This window comes from Scatophagus argus, chromosome 5 (genome assembly GCF_020382885.2).
Source record: "Scatophagus argus isolate fScaArg1 chromosome 5, fScaArg1.pri, whole genome shotgun sequence".
Lineage (NCBI taxonomy): Eukaryota > Metazoa > Chordata > Actinopteri > Scatophagidae > Scatophagus > Scatophagus argus.
The window spans coordinates 12,773,270-12,796,468 of NC_058497.1; the positions used below are offsets into that span (position 1 = coordinate 12,773,270).

At 38.8% G+C, this 23,199-nt stretch overlaps 1 protein-coding gene across 2 annotated transcripts in view; it reads left to right on the forward strand.

Annotated features, from left to right (window-relative positions):
* LOC124059080 (F-BAR and double SH3 domains protein 2-like) overlaps positions 1 to 19,576 on the forward strand; it is a 54,115-nt gene extending 34,539 nt beyond the window's left edge. For both annotated transcript variants that reach the window (XM_046388839.1, XM_046388840.1), the window contains 11 exons: positions 4,883 to 4,999; positions 5,095 to 5,199; positions 9,941 to 10,030; positions 10,332 to 10,394; positions 14,832 to 14,966; positions 15,371 to 15,454; positions 15,664 to 15,841; positions 16,892 to 17,112; positions 18,374 to 18,557; positions 18,661 to 18,749; positions 19,365 to 19,576. In XM_046388839.1, the coding sequence (XP_046244795.1) occupies positions 4,883 to 4,999; positions 5,095 to 5,199; positions 9,941 to 10,030; positions 10,332 to 10,394; positions 14,832 to 14,966; positions 15,371 to 15,454; positions 15,664 to 15,841; positions 16,892 to 17,112; positions 18,374 to 18,557; positions 18,661 to 18,749; positions 19,365 to 19,457 (1,359 nt within the window). In that variant the 3' untranslated portion in view covers positions 19,458 to 19,576. The remainder of the gene's footprint in view (positions 1 to 4,882; positions 5,000 to 5,094; positions 5,200 to 9,940; positions 10,031 to 10,331; positions 10,395 to 14,831; positions 14,967 to 15,370; positions 15,455 to 15,663; positions 15,842 to 16,891; positions 17,113 to 18,373; positions 18,558 to 18,660; positions 18,750 to 19,364) is intronic.
* Positions 19,577 to 23,199: the final 3,623 nt, after the last annotated feature.

Below are 23,199 nucleotides of genomic sequence, written 5' to 3' on the forward strand. Positions count from 1 at the left end.
TTTTACACAGGGCTACTCAGACGGCTTCACATTAGACAACTTTGTTCATCTTGGCAAAAGTGGTCTTTAAGTGAAAGTTTTCTTCTTTTACTTAAAGTGGAAATGGAAAACCCCTGACAAAGGAGCTGCAATTGTTGCAATTGTTCTTCCTACGCTAACTTACCCTACCCTGCCGCTTTTTTCCCTTCGGGGATAAATAAAGGAATTCTGATTCTGATTCTGATACCCGTGGTTGAAATTGAGTACACTGTAAGAAAAATCCTTACTTAAGCTTTATTTATTCAGGAAATCTCATTGAGATCTCTTTTGCAAGAGAGACCTGAGAACAAATTACATATACACAAGATCACAAAATGAATTCACTCAAAACAACCATCACACACACACAAACGGCCTCACCGATTTAAACTATCACAAACATTAATTAGAAATATAAGCTAAACTTACATAAGCTAAACTGTAAGCTAAGCCAACCAATCCTGTGTTTTGGGGTCAAATAAGCCATTTCTGTAGATGTTTTTTTCATTCTAGAATGATAGCTTGAGGAGATCAGCATATTTACAGTTTAAGTTAGCATTGTCACTACTGCTACCTGCTATTCTCACTGGGATGTGTCATGTTGTATATTACATTATTATATTATTATATATACAACAGCAAGTGTACTGGTTTCCAAAGAGTTGCTTTAATTCTGAATACCGAAAATGTCTATAGTTACTAGTTAGCATTTGGACATTTTCTGCAGAGTTTTCTGCTCCCCTGCTGTTCGCACATCCTTGACTGTCTACATCGCGCACTGTAATACACAGTCAAAACAAAGAAAACAAAAGAAATGATTTGGTGATGTGGTGAATTTGGAGTCAGGCAGAAATGTTCATGGACAAGGTCATGTTTTAAAATTTTATTCACTCTCCCAGAAATTTTAGTGAATGAAACCTTGAATGTGACCTTGAATAAAATTACAAATTTCTCTGGGTTTGAACATGTTTGGAAACATTTTAGATAATGTAAGCACACAATTGAACAAAATATTTAACAAAGACTTTGTTGTTTTTCGGTGTTTTAATGCAGAAATGTTACATATTCTATATTTAGAACTAATCTTCTTTATTGCAGTATTATTACTGTGATAGCTCTTATACCTTGCATTGCGTAGTTGCTCCATGATAATAAAACAAGAGATGTGCTGGATTACTGTATACAGCCGTGATGGCGGTGGCTTCACAGGACTTTAATGCTGTCCTATGTGTCTGTTAGCAATGCAGTTCCATCGTATCCTTGTTACTGTTGCATCGTCTTCTGAGATAACATTATGCTGTCATCACCTCCTGTCGATAAATGAGTCAAATGTTTGGTGTGTGATTTTCTTTTGCACGGTTGTAGGGTGTTATGAGATCAAAATATTGTCACCGCGGGCCGAGTGACCGCCTCTCTCCTTATTTTTCTTTTCTTTTTATCATTGTTTGTGTGCATCTTTTCTTTGTTACATTCTGCATTAGCTCACTTTTACCAAACCACACCAGAATCAAGTTGCATGCTGAAAATGTGAATATGTGAAATTGTTATTGTGTTTATATATTATATTGTGGACATTACATTGTATTTTGTGTGAGTACGTTTAGTACACATAATAAGGAACTTTATTCTTTTAAGTGTATGCATCTTAAGTGGCAACCCGTGAAAGAGAAACACTAAAAGTAAGACTTAAATCTAAAATAGATTAAGGATGAGGACATTTGTTTATAAGCAGTCCTTTACCTGCATGCTAACTGTTCCTCTTGGTTTATTAGGATGACATGTTTAATGTGTTTTTCTTTTTTGCCATTAATGCACATAACGAGTCTAAAAATAGCAATGCGTTTGTCACAGTCAGAAGCAGCTGCCGTCTGCTCTGTTGCAGGTTGTGCAGACACCTTGGTGTCTCAGAGTCCCACTGCATTTTAAAATCCATTAAAGTAACTCAGATAGAAATATTGCTGCCTCAACTTAAATGTGATACAGGTGCTGCTAAGCGTGTTGTACTATATTAGTCCAGACAGCGGCATGCCTTGGCAAGCTGTGTGGAGAGATCCTTTTTTTAGAGAACAACAGGAACATATGACTTGTGCGAAATGATGCAAACATGCATTAAAAAAGACAGTTGTAGCTTTTTGTTGCAGCAAGAACATCACTGGGTTCGGAGCTTTTTTTTTTGAGCATTTTTCTGTTACTGTAATGTGACAAGAAAGATTAGACACTAGAATAAGTGTTTCGAATGAGTTGATGACATAGAACAAGAGTCCTCAGTTTACGTTGCAATTATGTGATATGCGTTTTTAAGTAATGACGATTAGAATATTATGGTGTTAAACCTATTCTTAACCACCAGCATATTCTCTTCTTCACATTCACACAGACAGCTACACATTGACACGCTTTATTCTCACCCCTTCATCCCTGTGGTTTCTGAATAACACACTTGTTCCACCCAGCACTCGAAATAACAGTTATTATGACACTGAAGGTTGTTATTGAAGTACAGCATAATCAATCCATTTTGACTTCTTTGTGCTGCAGGACTGTACCAAAAGCTTTGAAGCTTTGTTCACATCGATGGCATTTGAATTCTCAATCAACCTTAGAATGCTGTGTGTTTTTTTTTTTGATTTTAATTGATTTATTTTTTAATTCCTTATTTTTTTGCACATTTATTTATAATGTCTGAACAGATAAAGATTAGGCTACACATTTGCTCTCCTGCTTGCCACAGCAAAGGGACATGCACTTGTGACGTTAATGGTTCAGTTCAGCTGCAATGGAACAGCATCATGCATTTCATTTATATTGGATGTCACAATAACAAAAATGTATATTTCGACTATTTCGAGCACAGGAGATGTTTGTTTTCTTAACCAGCCAAAGTCCTTTCTTTCTTTGGGGCTTATGACCTTTATCATTCCAGCTGTTGGGAAACAATGCACTTTACACTTTACAGCAACTTAGTGTCTAACCTGCGCTGTATATTGAATGCTAAACAGAGAACTTGCTGCTTCCTCTTCCTCCACTTAATTCAATGCCTCTGTCTTCACTGCATGAAAAACTGTACTTTCGGCTCCATAACCACCTGCACACTTTGAAAATATGCACAGTTAATAGCTATTTGTCCACATTCATCTGTACCATAAATCGTCAGGAACAAATCACTGGCACTGGTTTGCAGCTTGCTTAACAAGACACAGCCAAATCACACAGCTTATGCACGGCCCTGATTTTTAAAGGAGCGACTCCTCTAACACGATTCTAGTGCTATTATAGTAATTTGCTTAAGTTGTTACAAAAAAGATCATATTATGCAATCACTTGGCCCTCTGCTCTCCATTTAATCTGCTGATTCACTTTATTCAAATTAAGGATTTCGTTTGAGGACTTTAATTTTTTTCTTCTTCTATATACATATATATATATATATATGTATATATATATACATATTTAGAATGCAGTCTGATTGACAGAGATCACATATGCTAAAGATCCAGATTTTATGGTGCTCCCTGTTTTTTATGGGCTAACCGACCTGCTTCAGGAGTAAACACAGAGCTGATATATGGTGAAGTGAGTCAAATCAAGCAGCATCACTAAAAGGTCACAAGGAAGGGGAAGATTCAAAGTATTTTGTTTGCCAGTATACACATTTTCCCTTCAGCATGTAGATTCTGGTAGGCTACTTGAAAGAAACTCTTATTTACTTCTTAACGTCGTACCAATAATTTTAGCAAACTGTCAAAGCACAAATTAGCTCAGCTCCCTACATGACGTGTCAGTTTAGAAACACTGTTCAAATCTAGTTTTCTGCCTCCCTGCCTTAACTCCCTGCCATACTCCTTTGCCTGAATGTAATTAAGCTGTAAATCTCCCATGTAATACTCCCTGTTTCACACCTATACTTAGCCAGATTTATGCCCTCTTGTTACTGAGGCAGCACATAATTAATAGATATGATGTGCATAGAAACTTGCAATTAAAATATCACGTACTTTATTCTGGGTAACAATTTTATTATCAAATTATGCAAACAGCAACCTATCAGCTTTGTGAAAAAAACAGAAGTAAAAACATTTGAGAATTCTGTGTTAATAAGGAAACGAAACAAATTTATTTTTTAACAGGATATACAGATTTATGATATGTGATATACATCTGATAAAGTCAAAGGACAGACACTTCATTTTTATGTTTTTATTGAGCTTTTTTTTTATTTCAGATCACATGAAACAGCTAATGATGTAATGTCAGTCATATTTGGAAGCTGAATGAAAAAACTGAAATATTTTCAGGGCCCTTAAAATAAATTGTATGCCAGTTCTGTCACTGGTAAGTTGTGGGTTACTGCGTAGGTGTGTAAACTTGGAAGTTAGAAACACATTTAATACGTTAGTCTCGGTGGAAAAATTGCCACATGGTTAAAATAGATGTTGAATGTTTTATTAGAAAATCCTACAGATTCGTCGACAGGCTCACGTGTGCTTTTGTATGTTAGGAAAAGTCATTCACATTAAAAAAAAGCGCCTTTTGCAACACACACCCACACACTTTCACATGTGACTTTGATAGCAATGATTTCGTTCTAAGAGGGTAACAATAGAATTTTGCAACACGTGTTTTATTAATGACGTGCGATGGAAACAATCGTTCTCTCACACTTTCTTTAGCTTAATTAACAGCTTCTGCATGTCACACACTTTGTACCTTTACTGCTGACAGCGTACTTATATGTGTATGTTTATATGTGTTTGTCTGCCATGCGGGTGTGTGTGTGTGTGTGTTTGTGTGTGTCGGGATGGGGACACGGGGGTGTTTACCCATGCTTGTCTGGTACGTATGTTTGTGTGTTTGTCTATAATAGAGTCGTCAGCTGGAGTCGGAGACGGGGACGACGGAGGAGCACAGTCTGAACAAGGAGGCCAGGAAATGGGCGACCAGGGTTGCCAGAGAACATAAGAACATCGTACATTACAAGAGAGTAAGATGGACACAAAGACGCACGCACCTCTACAAATGAAGTTCGTTTTAAAACGCATGCAAACTCTAATCAAGTTTTGTATTCGTCTTTCTCAGTGTCTGGAGGAGTGTGAGAGTCATGGTATGCCCCCCACAGAGCAAGGCAGACTAGACCTGGAGATGAAGATAGAAGACACCAAAGAAAACATGCGCAAAGCTGAGGTCTGTGGACAAATATTTTTAATCACAACACTAACAGAAGGTAATACTGATAATACTGCACAGTTTCTTCAAGTTGACAAATGAAGTTTGGATGTTCTCCCTAGCAAGGCTCCGGCCTCTTAAAACCTTACACAGGTTATGAGAGTATGGTGAATGGAAGGATGGCTGTTTCCTCTTTTCTGAAATCAAACGGTTGAAAGAAAGATGGAGGGCAGTTGGCACTCAGTCTGCTCATCTGCTTGGCTCACATAAGAGGGTGCAATTAACAAACCCAGGACTGATCGATACACCTCTCACATTGCAAGAGATGTCAAATTATTCATGTTATTCAACCTTTTTTATCCTCAAAGGCCAGGACCCCATGGTTTTGCTGCATTCTGTTCAGTTGTAGAGGTTTAAACACACGTGTTTGTGACTATCACAGTAGCTCACTGTGACAGTAAGCAGGTGTGATGTCAATGCAGTGATACACATAGGAGCTATAATATCTAAACTATCAGATACAATACGATGAATTTTTTTCTTAAAATTCTTACTCTTTCTCCTTCTGATCTTGTGTTCAAACTCCCTTTCTTTTGCTTTTGACACCTCCCAGTCTTTGCATTTGGCAAGATACCTTTCACCTATGTATTGATTCTCACAGATTGACACAGTGAATGTGAGATAGCTGCATCATCTCTCGTCTTTCCCAATTCGATTCTGTCTCCGTTCTCTTTCATATCTCTCTGTATTGACCGTCATTTCATCTCTTCAGTTTCATTTCTCCTCCTTCACTTTGCTGAGCTCATTCCCTCCCTATTACTGCCTCTTTGCCTCGGTACTGCTTTCTTATCAGCCTTTCGCATATCTGGCACCCTCTGCTGTTTGTCTGGTTTGGTCAGAAAACATTTCTCTTCAGATGCTGAACCTCTGTGTGATCTCTATTTCACTATACAGCCCCTTAGGTGTTTTTGTTAATTAGTAGTTGAGCATATTTTATGTCATTTACTGCTTTTAGTGATAGATATGCTGTTACTTCAGTCAACCTTACACTGCAAGAAAAGTTTTGCAACACTATCAGTAGCTTGAGATCTCACTTTCTAATTATTCACTGCAAGTTGCAAACATGTGACCACCTTTTTCCTTCCTCACTGTCTCTCTCTTCTCTGCTTCAGTCTCTCTTGCTCACACTATCTCTCTGATATTCTTTGCTCTTCTAGGCCAGCATTAGCTCAAGCAAGATGATGAATATTTTATGAGCTCATTTGGTACAAATGGCTTCATCGCAGAGCTCTTTTCACAGAATTATAAAGAGAGTGACAGCAGTACAAAAGACATTGCCCAGGTTTGATTACAACATTATCTGGATAGTGATTGCACCACTCTTTTCTTTTACATAAAGTCCCATCTTCATCCCACCAGGCATCTTATAGTAGCCTTTCCAACAACTTATTAGCAAAATGCAAAAATAGATGCAAGGCATGGTATTGTTGAGGCATCTGTACTCAGTTGAGGAATGCATGGTGTATTTTTTTATCCAGGCTTTACATTGGTATCGTCTTTGGTATCATCAACAGCTAAAAACCCATTGGTGTTTTAGAAGCAGCATGCATGAAATGCAAACCTAAGCACAGACGGTTACTACCAGCCAGTAAGAAAGATTGATAGCATAGTTGGCCTTGCTGCCTGTCCTGGTTTACCGGTTCTTTATAAATTGACTAATTTCCTTGTCGCAACATCTTCTGACGGCTCAGTGAATTTCAAAATCACTGCTTAGAGTCGATGAGCTGTCTCTTCTTCTTCTTGCACGTCAAACTGCAGGTGAATCTGTGAGGAAGGTACACATTTCTGGTTTATCCGAGATCAGAATAAGCAGCACATGCATGAGGTTCAGATCTCAGTCTCTCCTGTTGTACTAAACGTGCTGCTTTGTTGTCACTGTTTTAGAGCTAAAAACTGATTCACATCTAAAATAAATCAAACGGTGTGGATGTTTTATGCCTTTGATTCTATTGCGCAGTGTCCAACAGTATGTAGCTCAGTCTTTGTATGGATCCTCTTTTTCTTGCCTCTGACTGAAATCAATAAACATTGCAAGAGAGAGTAGAGTTATGTATCTGTGCTCTCCATTAATGCTGGTCAGATTTTATAGCTTCTGTCTAAGTGCTTGATAAAAGACTAAACTAAAACTAGAGACAGACTTTCTCTGAAATTACTTGAATAGCTGTGACTGTAACAGAATTTCCCTGCATGATAAGTCAAATGAACAACATAAAATTAAATGCATTATATGCTCTTATATATATCATATTTAATGGCAGCATGTCTCGGGCTAACCTCGTTTACCCTGCTGGAGCTGTCGTTATTAATAGAGCAACATGCTTCAGAGATGAAGAGGAGAAGGTGGTATTGGTATTAGGATGATTTGATACTTATGATGATGAGGAAAAAAATACAAATAAAATCTGTGATACAAAAGTTTTATTCTCAGTCTTTGAAATCCTTATAAGCGCACTGCATTACATACATTTATGTATACAGGTGTAAGTGAATGACAATACACTTACACAACAACAATAGGAAGTCAACACAAATTTTCCCCAAATTCTTACGGAGAAACCTAAGCATGAAGGCTTTCTACCACATGGAAATGCCGAAACAAGATCTTACTTTGTTTTCTATATACATGAATATCGGAAATTCCCCACAGTGATATTAGATTATTATTAGTGTCTTCTTTTTTCTTTTTCTTTTTTTTTTGTACTTTCTAAAGTGTTCTCAGAGGATGGGAGAGTGAGAGCAATTGAGACGAGAGGCTGTCTCCATACTAATGAGCTGTTTACGGCTGCTCTCAAACTGGCTTCACCAGACAAGCTGGCCTCATTAACACGCGGCATTAAAATCCTTCAGAGAGAAGATGCATCAAGACAGAGACAAAGACAACACTGTGCAAACAAAACTAATAAGGATCAGTCCAAAAATTGAGTAGTAGTATCTACCCATAATTTGTTCACAGTTCTATGTGCACTGGCAGATTAATACCTTTGATGACTATGTCACATATTTTTGGCTCATAAAACACAGCTCATTGGAACTGAGCTGAACAATTTCGACTAAAAAGTGTTTCCCCACTTCATTACTGTACCTCAAATATTTATTACATACATTAGCAATTATCCGATGTGATCCTACTCGTCCTCTTTATGTTCAGCATTGTAAGACTTGACACACATTATGTAGCTTTTTGCATAGTGTTGTTTCAGATGGATCTCTTTGGCTACAACACTTCTTAAAGAGCACTAGAATTCTTCATATTTTAGGTCTGCTTTCATAAGAAAATTTGTTCAAGAAAAAGTTTTCTTCCTGCAGTATCTCTCCTCCGTCTCTCTGTCCTTCAGTTTTTTTGGTTTTTTTTTTTTTTTTGGTCTGTTTTCTATTTCTTTCTGTCTTTTTTATTGATTAGAGCTGCCCAGTTGGCGTGTCTGAAGGTATTCAGTCCATCCAGCAGTGATCTTCACTCGCACCGGTGGCTGCTTATTCTATTGACTGTGCTGCAGAGATGGCTGACTACGTATTGGCCATTGTTAACTCTTCTCCTCTTTAGTTTAGTATGTTTATGGTCCAGCAGCAGCAGCATCTGAAGGGAGAAAAAAATTGAGGCTCTTAAGGACTCAGGCCTTTATTGATCAAAGTCGGGAAGTCTTTCTTGATGGTGTGTATCTGTCTGTCTGACTGCATCTCTCTATGGGACGGAGCTATCAGCTATCAATCTGCTCTGTCAGCATCGGTGAGGAAGGAAAGTAGAGGATAATGAAAGAGGAAATTGATGAAAACGATCAGAGATGAAAGAGAAAGTTGAGAAGGCGAGATGGATAGAATATAAATCTCAGGGGGTTCCCTACTTGGGATTATAGCATCATCATCACCATCTTCATGATATTGCCTCTTTAGGAAAGATCACAGCACATATCCAATTTTGATGATTTTCCATTTATAAGGTTACATGACAAAGATTCAACACATTTGGGGTGTAAATCCACTTCACATTCTCAGTCTGTCAATGACTTGCGTTGCATGTGATCCAATCAGCTGAAAGGGCAAAAAAAGAAAATTCCAGTCATAAAAGATTCTAACAAACTATGCATCGTGCGAGGTGTATGATGTTCAGAGAGTAGAGACAGATTTTTATAATGATTTTTATGTAATGTTTTCTCTGTTATACAAGTTCACTTCAGGTCCTTCTCTCTGCATCACCTGAAAAACCCATTATAGATCAGTAATAACTCCCATCTGGGTGCTCACAATATATAGTAGTGCTTGCTAATAGCAAATTATATTGTTATTGGTTTGCATTTGTTTTGTTTTAGCTCCGTAGAAAGAGACATCATGTCACTGGAAAAGCCACTACAGACTAAACATGAAACAGGAAGTCTGACACTTGTCTGAAATGTGGACATTGTAGTTCTTGTAATATGGCTGGTTAATACCTACTTTAATATGTCTAGTGTAAGGGACTTGATGGTATTCTTGACCCAAAGTGAAACATCAAGATTTTAAATCAAACCTCTGATTTAAATTAAAATTAAATTTAACAACTTATTTGCATTTGTGTCCATCATATCTCTCAATCCTGATAACATTTTTCCCAGCAGGGTAACTATAATGATAACAAAATTGTAAAAGTTAAAACTGTGATGTTCCCTTTAACACTAATGAGAGAAAAGTAATACATTTAATGTTCTTAACATTTGTTTCCCCAAAGACAATAAAGTTGAAAGCTGAGGCTCGGTTGGACCTTCTGCGGCAAGTGGGGGTTGCCGTGGATACCTGGCTGAAGAGCGCCATGAATCAGGTGTGTTTTGTCTGCGAGCATTTGACAAGATAAGTACCTGTACTGTATATGGTGTGTGTGTGTGTGCCTGACCTGCTTTATTCAGTCCAGTGAGGCTGTGCAATACGTGTTCATGAGTGTATTTATATGTGCAAGCACTGGTGTGATTGTGTGTGTACATGTAAATCCTTTGATGCATGCATTCCAGTTTGTGCAGTGCAGTGTGTGTGTGTGTGTGTGTGTGTGTGTGTGAGTGAGAGAGAGTATGCATGTATGCAATATGTGTGTAAACCCCCCTTCACTCTTTCTGTGCATGCTGTAGGTGATGGAGGAGCTGGAGAATGAACGCTGGGCCAGCTACACTTCCCACGATCCCTCACTGTCGGTGAGCCACCTCCCCTCACTCTGTGTGTGTTGCTACTCTCTTGCCAAGCCAGCAGAACTCCTCGGGTTTTCACACAAAACAGAACACTTATTAATGAAATTTGGAGGAACCAATGAACAACAACACTGTGAACATAACATAAACACTACTGTGACCACTATACTAATATCTAAATACATACAGTTACATGTATGAATTATTTCAGCAGTTTTTGACTTGGCTGGAAAGCACAGATCTCACATCTACAGATTAGAGGTCAAAGAGTACCTCCTCGCCACACAACAGAAGTGGTAACTGGTTTGCATTGCTTGCATGTTACACTTTTTTGACTCTGTTGAAAATCAGCATGCCACTGAACTGTGTCATTGTATTTTAGTCATACTATTTGCTTGTCTATATCCCTAACATTTTGTCATCTGAGACTAAACCTTTGCTGCACTTGGTTTCCCTTGAGGCACATATTTGATTTGTGATATTGGGCTGTATAAATAAAATCTGACTTGACTTGACATCAGCACACTCAAAATTGTAATTTCTAACTCTAAGACTAGTATTCATAGACTTCTCCTTCTTCATATGATTTCATTCTAAGGAAAAACCACCCAGATAGAACAGTTCTCCTGACAAATCACTTCCCCAATGATGTAAATTGCAAGATAATTGACCTCAGCCCTTCTGCCTAATCATCTGGCACGACAGTTACAGCCTCTTAAAATGCCACACTTCCACACTGGAATACTGATGTAGACATCGAATAACTTGCAGCTTTAATAGCAAGGCAGAGTAAGTACAGATAAGAAGACTGAAGGGACCATTTATCACCTAATAACGTTTATGAGTGTGTGCACATACTGTATGCATGTTTGGGGGAGGAGATGGACTCCCTGCAGTTCCACACTCCCTTCTCTCATTAGTGGCAGCAGTAGAATGTCATTTTCCCTGCAGTATACAGCTTCCATGTAGAACGATGAGGAGATTAATGCACTTTCATGTCTGTATGCTTAATATGTTGCTTGGGCTAGAAGCTGGTTAGCTTAGCTTAGCACAGAGACGGGACAGTCTGAATTAAGAACTGTTTTTCCTAAATTGGGGGGGGGGGGGGGTGGCATTCAGATTACTTGCAGCTTCATTTGCCGTGTGTGTGTGACTGGTTGTGTATGTAAGATATTTATTTATGTGCATTTGTTTGTGATGTTTGCATGTTTGTGTGTGTGTCAATAAGACTAAAGATAGTTTTGTCCTGCTCCTTGGCAGCACTTGACACTCTGCTCACATGGTATTGTGGCTCAGAGCTAACACCAGAGACAACAAGAGTATGAGAAAGGAAGAGAAAGTCAGTAGAATTGTGTAGAGAGCAATCTAGGAAGACATAACTGGAGAGAAAGGGTGGTAGGAGGAGTTGTTTTGTGAAAAAGGGAGACAATTACTGAAGAAGGAGAGAAGGAGGAGAGAGTGTGAGCTGAGAAAAAGAAGATGTGGTGAGGGGGAGAGGTGAGGAGGGAGTGGCGTCAGAGTGATAATGCTAAAGTAAAATTGGATGCAGAAGTGAGAGAGACGGGTGGGGGGGGGGGGGGGTGTCTGCAGAGAGCATAGATGAATATATTGTAAGGCTCCAGCATAGAGTAGAAAGTATTTTATTTTTATTTTTACACCAACAAAAGGGTGACCAAAAGAACTGTATTTAGATTTCATCAATGCCAAATGTTTTTAATCTCTGAAACATTTACATTTCCGCATACTTAATCACCCACAATTAACTGGTAATGAGATTTTTTCGTTTTATTTATGTGCCCTAGGGTATGTGTTTTTTAAAGTTCTCCTTCCACTTTCTTTGCTCTTATTTATAAGATAAATCTGCTGTAGTCTAGACTTGCCGATAACTCCTCCGTCTGGTGTGGGTGTCATTAAAAGAACAGACCAGGAGGCACTTTAAATATTCAGGCATTTGACAGCAGTTCAGCCTTTGATTTCATTTGGTGTGAACTGGAGCCTTGAGACTGGCAGCTGCAAAGAACGAGAAATTATAATAACAAGGTGCAACAAAGGAACTGTAGCAGGAGAGGGAAAGCATAGGAGGGATTGTTAACAGTTTACTGATTAGAGAGAGGTTAAGAGGTGACCGATCGTCAGGTGGAGAAGAAAGGATGGATCGTTGTGAATAATAATCTAGTGAGTGGAACACAGAAAAATAATGAAAGCTGGAAGCTGGCACTTCCGACTGCCCTTTCTTCATTCCACTCAACTTTATTATTGTGACTATGAAATACTGTAAGCCATGAACCGTCAAGTCCCCCAAGCAGCTGCTGCCTTCATTACAATATCACTTTCACAGTTACTACCACGAGAGCCAATAAAATCAGCCGTTGGTCTGCATTTCTGCTGCTGTACAGTTGGTACACACACTAAGATGTATTTTTGGTGACGTTTTATTGGATTATTACTGAAATATGTGCAGGTCATCCTACTTCAGGGATGAAATGGAATTGGCAGTGAGGCAATGCAGTCTACCTTTAAATCAATGCAGTAAAGTGGATACGAGTTACATAATACAACAAACATGCAGCCAACAAATAAATGACCTTGCCACCAGTCTTCAGAATATGGTACTGGACAACAGGTTGTTCCCTATCACACTGAATCTGTCTTACCACCCCCTTACACGTTTTATGGCTGTGTCTGAAATCACTCCCTGTTTACAGTCTAAGTACTGTCCCTGCGCAAGCCGTAATGGAAGATGTTTTTTTTTTTTTACGCCTAGGGGAATGAATTCAAACTACTCTATCATTACTATTTGCTTTGTATAATCCCCACAATGAAACAAAATCAGTAGTGTAAACAGCATGTATGCTACTTATTATTAAAAAGCCCATGATGCAATTCATTGCATTCTGTACATGTGAAAATATCTGTTATATGATTCTAAAGCTGTCACTACATATTTCGACGACCAATATATGAACCGAAATTTTGTGTACAAACAGTCATGCTCCACACAAACAGGAGAGCGACAATTGTAAGGCTACTCCCAATGGAATTATATTATAAATAATATATAATATATGAAATATATAATATAATCCTACTGATGTTAGTGACTTTTTCTGTGGCTCCACCATGAGGTCGACTTGTTGACTTTTTAGTACAGAATTGATTATCATGAAATTTGGTGCATACGTTCATGCCCCCCTCAGGTTGAACTGTAATAACTCTGGTGATCCTTTGACTTTTAATATCTACATTTCAAATTGTCCAATACTTTTGTTTATGACCACATTCTTTCAATACCAGTGACATTGCCATCATTTTCAGCTCTACTCTGTGTCTAGTGCTAAATAGCAAATGTCATCACACTAAAACACTAAACTAAGATAGTGAACACGGCAGAACATTAATCCTGCTAAAATACAGCATGTTACCACTGGCATTATGAGCAGATTTGAAAGCGAGATTTATCTAGGGGTGATAGACTTATGAGCATAGTGTGAATTCGTTTGGTAAAGGCTTCAGTGTGACAGATGTTCATTTAAATGAAGAAGTCCCCTATTACAGGTGTGCAACAGGAGACTTGTGGCTAAGTACAGCATTACATTACATCTTAGATCACACATTACCTCTATGTCTGTAAACCAAATTAGCTGTATTTTCTCAAGAAAAGCAAGAAATTATTCAGTTGTGAGGGTCTTCCCAATGGAAATCTCCGATAAATATGTGTTAATTTTTATTAGACAACACCTTTGGACCACACCTGAGGGTTATTATTTCCCTAGACAATAGATTCTTCCTTTCAGAAGACCAACTTGGTATATCAGCTCATGTACAAAACACACATAAGCTTTGTTCTGCACTGGTGTAGAGTTTACTGTGTCAACTGAAATCTGATGACTAAACACAAAGACTTAGTAATGGATAAACACATGCACCCACTCTCTCTCCCTCTCCCTCTCCCTCTCTCTCTCTCTCTCTCTCTCTCTCTCTCTCTCTCTGTTGTTATGGATAGCTCAGCTTTCTGTGTGTGATGGATCTTTCTACCAGCTAGCTAGATCACATGGGCTTCATATAAGCCAGTGAAATTCTCATGGAACAAAAGAGGGAGGGGCTGGATCATATGAAACATTAGTCCTTCTACACCTGTGTCTAAAAGCTATAGTACCTGCACTGAGCAGAGTAGCAGAGCTCCGAGAAGAAGTAAAGGTAAAGTAAGGTAACAAGTCAGAATGTGTAGAAGGTTTTATGAAGTGATGAACTGCGGCTATCTAGACAAACTTCAAACTTTTTTGACGATTTCACCTGACATGTTTGTATGTTTGTATTTGGACAGCTCTGTTAAGTTGATCTTGTGTGTTTTTGTTTTTTCCCACAGGTGAATTAATCTTTTTTCATTTGCCCTTGCCTTTATCTGAGGTTTTCACTTTATCTTGCGGTGTTTGTGTGTTAAAGGGCACAGTGGACTTAGAGCGTGAGGAGGGGGAAGAGTGCGAAGAGAATATGGAGGTTTTTGACGACAGCAGCTCCAGTCCTTCAGGAACCCTCAGAAACTACCCGCTAACCTGCAAAGTCCTGTACTCGTACAAGGTATTAAACCAGCAACACACACAGAATGCACACAACTACACATATCAAGTGTGTACCTGCTCAGCCACAATGCACAACATGACAGTCACACACATTCCTGCGCACACTGAGGTGGCTGAATGTGTTGCATTTATACAGTGAATTTACCATTACTTTTATTCTTTTAACATTTTAAAATGTAATTATTTAATAAATTTAAAATTATTAATGATGGACTCAGTGTGGTGTGGAGTATTTTTACTATTACATATATGTGTTTTGTCCACAGAAAGAATAAATCAGAGCAAACAAAAGAGCATACATGCTTTCTTATGGCTACATCATTCCCTCCATTTTTCGGTTAACCATCTGTCCGACTTTCTCTTGTTCTCTGTCGTTTTAAACCGCCGGTGTGTCTCTTACAGGCCTCTCAGCCAGATGAGTTAACTATTGATGAGCAAGAGATGTTGGAGGTCATTGAGGACGGAGACATGGAGGACTGGGTCAAGGTGCACAAATACACACACAGATGTGCATTATGTTTGTGTCACGAGCTTTGTGTTTTCCTTCCCATGCATTTCCTTTTCTTTTTTTAAAAAAAAAAAAAAAAAACTCTCATGGTTTCTTGGTGTTCAGTTTTCTCTTGTCAAGTTATCTTTGTGATTCATTGTTTTTGTCTGTGTGTGTGTGTGTGTGTGTGTGTGTGTGTGTTTTCTAGGCTCGCAATAAGACAGGCCAAGTGGGCTATGTTCCAGAGAAATACCTGCAGTTCCCAACCTCCAACAGTCTGCTGAGCATGCTCCAGTCTTTGGCTACACTTGACGCTCGATCACACACCTCGTCCAATTCCACTGAGCCAGAGCTTCACTCAAACTGCATCAACGGAGACACAAACAGTAAGTACGCTGTAAACCAGGAAAGTGGTCAATTATTCTTTTGAATAATTAAACTACATGCCAGCAGTTTGAGTACAAGTGAGTTCCAGTTGTACCCATGTAAATGAGTTTTTTTTTCTTTCCCATAATGAGGTTATTATGTGCCACTGATTAAGGATTTTTTTCTCTTTTCTGCTCCACTGGAGTTGCTCACGATCCAGCTGTAAACAATACTCATTTTGCAAAGCAGAGTCATTAGAATGAGCAAGTGTGTGTTTTCTAACCTGCGTGGAGAAAAAAGAAAAAAATACACCCATGGTTGCAGTAACTAACGGAAATCCAAGTGCAAAATGGCAATAAATGGAACGGTGTTCAGTTAAGAGTCAATTTTTGTCCCACCCCAGGTCAGATTCCTCCCACCTGATTATCTTTTCATTTCATTTATATTCATAACCATTTTTTTAGGACATCTATCATTAAATGAGAATGAATTTTTGTGCACAGGCAATTTTATGAAATTGGTCAAAAATATGGGTTGCATCCACTGTTGAAGGTCTACATGCACTCAGCGTGTACAGTGCTTATAGGCAGCTACAGCTGGACGCTCATACTCTGCTGTTCTTGACTGACGTAGAACAGGCTTGTTGTGCTGCCCCTGACACACCTCATCTTGTTTCATTTTCATTGTACCTGATTGGTCAATCATATTTTCTTTGTGTTGCAAAGAGGTGAGGCAATCTCATGAAAGTGAAATCTGATTATTCTTTCTTCCTAACCTACCGTTTTTGCAACCATTATCTTCTTCTGCTCTGTCTTTTTAAAGCTCCATGTCTCCTCCACCTGAATACTTTGAGCAGGCACATGGGGACATTAAGGCACCCAGTTATCATTAGTGTTATGGCTCTCTGTTCTCTCTGTATCTCACTCTCTCCAGCAGTGTGTACTATTCTATTTATGACAATGAAGGCTGGCCAGACAGGGAACTACATTACCCCAAAAATAATTAGTCCCTCTGTTTATCTCTTATTGCTTTCTCTGACTCTCTCTCTTTGTCTGCCTTTCTTTCTGCAGTGATGTATGTCCGCGCACTTTATGATTATGAGGGCCAGGCGGATGAGGAGCTCTCCTTTTCTGAGGGTGCAGTGATCCGCCTGTTGAGCCGCGACACTCAAACAGACGACGGATTCTGGGAGGGGGAGCTCAACGGACGGGTGGGCGTCTTTCCCTCCGTACTGGTGGAAGATTTCGCTGAGAATGGGGAGACCAGTGGGGGAGGGGCAGGTGACATACAGGTATGTTGATGCATGACGACACATTGATAAGTCTCCCAGACAATACAAATATTAAGTCAGGGCTAGATGACACAGCCACAGCTTTGTGGTAAAACAGAATGGAGACATACTTCAGTAACAGAGACATTCACAGCTTCACTCTTGAGGACCTGGAAGTTTGGTCTTATCAGTATTTCCTCAGGGCAGAAATACCAGGGATAGTGGGTAGTTTACTGTGCCCCCTACCCCACCCCCTTCCTGGCCGTTGTCCAGTAGACCTATCAACAAGGCAGAGTTCACAAACAGTGGATCAGAACTGCCGTGTTCCTGCAGCGTCCTGATAAAAGCTGCGTTCTGCAATCACAGAAAGAGGTCTTATCTGTGGCACAGAGTGCTGCCCTATTAGAGGTTCAGCAACAGGAAGGATATAGCCTCTCCCATCCTACAAGCCTGCAGACATAATACACACCACAACAACTTTTAACATTGCTGAAGTCCTTTGTGGGGAAAATTAATCAGAAGTCCCCAGTTGCTCCAACACAAACAGTCAAGTTGTGTTTAGTGGCATTTCAAACTAGTACCAGTGATATTTCTGTGACGTATTTATTTCTTGCAGTATCCCTAGTGTTTGACTTAAGATCTAAATTCTAATGCTACTCTGATTTTTTTTCCATCCATTAACAATGGATGGAATTACTATAATGTGAGAAGGGTAGTGCCCACAGAGCATTATCACCAGTGGTCACACTTTCGCTCAGATCTATGGGGAATTTTAGCATCCTTAAATTTGTTGTTCTGGTTCACATGTAATGACTAGCTGGTGAACATGATGGAGCGTTTCGCAGCTAAAGAGTCAGCTATTTCCTTCTGGAGCTGGTGATGACCAACAACAGAGCTAAGAGAGAGTGAATATTCATCAAATGAACAGAAAATCAGTGTTAACGTTGTACTATGCCTGTTGGATATGCCACCAGGCAACTGTTTGCTGTCATGTTAGCCATATTGACTGATGATGAAGATGATAATGGGTCCATAGATCTGAATCCCCATTTTGGCTTTACAGCTTTTGCACTTCCTGTAAATGCCAATAATGCAGGTATAAAGATTAATAGAAAATTGTTAATTGCAGGTTATAGCTGTACCTTGTTTTTTTTTCTTCAATATATATTGTTTGTGTTGGGTTTTTTTCTTGTTTGGATGGCTTTATTGTTATATTCCAAACTGTTTAGCTGTGACTACATTTCCAGTTATGTGTTTCTATATTTCTGTCTCTTTCCCCTAGATTTCTCCATCTCTAAAGTTACCATCTTCTCTGCCACCTCTTCCACTGTATGACCAACCACCCATCAGCCCTTTCACCAGCCCTGAGACCTCCACCCCACCCCCTCTCCCACGCTCACCCTCCACCGCACTCAATGGTGAGCACAAGCCTGCCTCGTCTCACAAGGGACCGCTATCCACCCACAGTAAGCAGCGCACACTGCACACACACACAAAAAATGTTTGCAGTTGAGTTAATTGAGAAAAGGGTCATTGTGGCTGAGTGTACAGAAATCTCTCTCTCTGTAGATCAAAGCTCTGGTAGGAGTCCAGTCTCTCCAGGATTTCCTCAGCCACTGAGATTCACCCCTGAGGGAGGCCCAGGCAAACTACGACCTGTTAGTATAATCATTATTTGATAAGTATGTTCTGTGTGTAAGATGTTTTTTTTTTTAGTTTGCTGTCAGTGTTTTATGATGGTAAAGCTATAACTAAGTTGATTGACCCAATGCTGTTTTTTCAGTTTCTTTTACTTTCATAAAGCAAAGGCATCATAACTTGTGTCATGAAGATGATGAATCAATAAATTAATTGAACTTTTAAGGTCCTTTTCAAACAAAAACATTTCCAACAGTTACTTACTTACTTCTTCATTGTGTGTTTTTGGTTGTCCTATGTGAACTGATTAGCTTTAGGGTTTGGATTTATGGTCAGACGAAAAGATCAATTTGAAGACACAATCTTGGGGTTTAGGAAATTGTGGTTTGCATTTGTCTCTATTATTTTGAGTTTTATAGGCCAATATTGTATGGCTTGTGAATCCCCATTATTAAAAGAAGAGATTTTATTTTGTTTTATTTTTAAATTTTGGAGATAAAAGGTTTGTTTTCAGAAACAGGAAATGAACACTATGCTGTTTGTCAAATGAGGCATCTCTGTTATTGCCTTGACAGTAATTCTGCTCACTTACTTGCCTTTTGTTTTGAATTTACTTTTACTTTGCATTCTGCCAGGTGCGAGCTGCTCCTCCTCCACCTAAACAGCACCCCCGCCGACACCAGGAAAAGAGTGACAAGACGGAGGAAGTGGAGATCACACTGGTGTAACAGACAAGACAAGCTGGGTGACGATTATAGAGACATAGAAAATAAAAACAGATGACAGACATACGTATCCTACAGGATGGGGAACTGAACTGCTTAAATAAAGTGATGTGAAGAAAACAGAACTGAATCCCGTCCGACACCCCTCTGCATCTTCTCTCATCCTCAAGTTGAGGAGGAGAGCAGAGAGAGGGGATAAAGGCAGAGTATCCAATTAAATAATCTTTTAATTAGCATCCTAATGAAGTGCAGCAGTAGCCTCCCCAACATCCCTGTCTGCCCTCCCCCCAGTCCCTCCATCCTTGCCTTAAAACTTCACCTCAACAGGCAGCAAATTCAAGCACACTGAAGAAGAGGAAGAGGACGAATGATATTTGAAGAGAGTGAGTGGAAAAGAGGGAAAGTTAATGACAGGCTTGCAAGTTTTAATTCATTTTGTTAAGCTTACTTAAAAGATATTGTAAGGCAGTTTTTGCACAGAAAAATCATTTAGCGACATTTGGGAAATTTTACTTTTTTCATTCAAAAAAACTAATGACGGCTAGTCAAAAATCTAATTTATAGATAGTAATATTGTTGGAAGCTTTTAAATGGAATGAAAACAGTACAAATTCAGAAATGTAGGTACTGTACATTTAATCATTTATATACATTCCCTGTGCAACATTTACTTTTCTGCATTGCGTTTCCAATTTTCCTTAAGCTGTCACTTAAGAGTTATGAAAAATGCTTATATTTGAAGCAACGGAGAAGCTGATGCTCTGTGGCTTGCTAGCTTAACTGAAAATATGAGTGTCACACAAATTACTGGCGTTTTCAGATAGCTAGCTAACTGAACCAAAATATTTTCATAAATCTATACCAGCTACATTTCCATCACTGTGTAAATTCTGTTAACGGTAACTAAAGCATATTAGTTGGCAAGCTAATGCTAACAAAGCTAGCTAGAACTTGGAACTTTTTAATTAAGTATATTTGTCGTTTGAAGAAAAGCGACATGACATCGCACATCTACAAAATGTAAGACTTTTTTCTGTTGCGCTCCATCAAGAGAAATGCACCTGAAAACAATGATAGATGCATGTCTCTGAAGTCTGCGATCTTTCAAGTAGGGCATAGTAGCATAGCAAGCAGCTTGCTGGCTAAAATGCTTTGGTTACTGCCAAAAGAGTTTATACAGTGATGCCACAGTATAGTCTTTAGGTGATTAGCATTATGCAAAGTAGCTGATGTAGTTTTAAACCCAAAAATCAGCTTGACAGCTAGCAAACGCTTGCGCTTCGTATGTTTAGCCACCAGAGTTGTGAGTTAAGCTAGAAGGCCACACGGTCCTGTGTGCCGGAATAAATGAGTTGAAAAATAAAACGAAAAGTTGAAAAGTTACATTTTTCACTCATCTGATAGCTTTTACACAAGCTTCAGTATCACAGCTCCATTAAATGTAAGCTTGATAAGAGTGAATAAGTATAAAACTTGCCAACGAGTCATGATTTGGATTGCAGTTGGAGTTTAAATAAATGAACAGAGAGCATTTGGGTGGTGTGTGGATGCAGTTTCCCTTGTCGCCAGCCCTTCCCTCACCATATATAGTCCTTATCATCATACGTATTCAATGTGTATTGGTACAGTACATTACTGTTGTCATAAGAATGTTATGCACAGCGTTTCATATAGACTAACTCAGTTGAATGGAAAACCATGTCTCATATGTAGTGGTATTTCTATCCTCATCTTATACTGAAAGGGCATTGTAAATACAGTATGAAGGAGAGATAAAAGAGGATGAAAGAAGGAAAGAGAGGATGGAAGAACAAGAGAGATAAAGGAGGCTGGATCCTCCCTTCTGTTCTTTCCTTTACCTATCTTCCCGTCCTTCCTTTCATTCTCTCCCTCTTTTCTCTAATGTCTGTTCTGTCCATTGGCAGTCAGTGTGAAACAGTGGCTATCATACACACACACACACATACATGCACACACTGCAGTTACATTATATTACACATATATTGCTATATCTTCTCTCATTCTGTGACCCTCTATGCTTGTATCAATTATTGGTTCAGGCGCAGGCTGGCGGTGCTTTCAAAGGCACTGAAATTGTCGGTATTCACTATGTGGTGACTTAGAAAAGAGTTATTTGAAATGATATGGACACTGATCATATTTGGGGTCATGAGTTTTTATTAATCGCAGAAATAACTGTATAGCTTTTATCCCTACAGATCATAGCTCCTCTCGTATTGATTTTGTTCACCTCTAACAAACATCCCTGTTTAGTTGACATGCATTCCATTTGCAGGTATTATTTTTCTCTGCTGTCTTGCCAAGCAACTCCATCTCATCGCTTTGTGTTTTCAAACTGATACCATCCTTTTGCTTTCCTTGTGTCTTACATTTAGACTATGTTTACTGGTGGTATAAACGGAAAACTAAAGAGATGTATAAAAGAAATACATCGTGCTAAATGGACAGAACTAGCAAATATTATTCAGATGGAACAAAGTACAAGTCTTTTGGTTTTTTTTTACTCAAAGTAAATAGATCTTCCCCCTTAAAGACCCTTCGAGCCTTTAAAACTCCTTGCCTAAAGGGCAGCGTAGCACTTTTATTTATTTGTACCTTCCCTGGAAAGTAGCAGTCTCTTAACATAGCATCAGAATGGATAGAAAAGTTATTCTATTCATTCAGATTCTGTGGTGGATCTTTTTTATTTCAGTGTGACTGATGTTTTTTTTTTTATATCATTATTATTATTCTCCTCTCTTGCAAAGAGATGGAGAGATAATTGTGGACAATGTAATTTGATGTTTTCCTTAACTTATAAAACAAAAATAAGTCAGCAAACCAACAAACAAACAAAAAAAAAATAAACGTGATTATTAAAAGGAATGTTTTGAATGATGAGAATGTGGTTTTGTGATCATGCATTGCATCTGGCAGCATGAGTGTGTGGCTGTTGAAAGGAGAGAGGAGTATTTGAACCTGAGGATGTAAAGATGTGTCTCACTTCCTTCCTGCGTATTTATTTTCAACCAGGCTTTGATTTTGAGTGTTCACCCTGAATACATTTCACAATAAAACTCAATGCTGTCAGTATTGATACTAAATTTGCTTGATTTTTGAGTGTGGTTTTGATGGAAAATATTGTCCCAAAATGTAACACATATGCAGGACTCCTCACAGCTGGAAACAATTCAAACTGTGAAGTGTTGTGAGACTTCAGAAATGAGATGGGGGGGAAAAAGCAATCAATCTGTGTTGCTTTCCTTTTGTTAAGGATATTATCAAAGTATGAAGATAAGTATAAGGTACATACTATATATGTAGTATGGAGTTGGGGCACAGCTTTAGGTTCTAAGTCCTGAATTGGACTCAGTTTGGTGGGTTTCCTGTTTCCTCTGTGAAAGGTGATACAAAAAATTGAGAAATACTAAAAAATCAGTCTTTTCTCTCTCTCTCTTTTTTTTTTTTTTTAATTGCATCAGCTTTTAGAAACAACATAACAAATAACACGGTAAAGCATGCTGGATTTACTTGATCTACTTGAACATCAGCCTCTTCTCTTAGATCTTATTTGTAATGGATTCTAAACTTGTTCTGGACTTTATGGTTTACAGCAGCCCTCTCTCCCCAGTTCTCTCCAGAAATGTTCAATCAGTCAGATATAAAATTTATGGCTTATGTTGCCAGTTCCCACTTTGAACATGATTATTCTCCCTTTTCTGTTCCGCCACAGCGTTGAGTATGG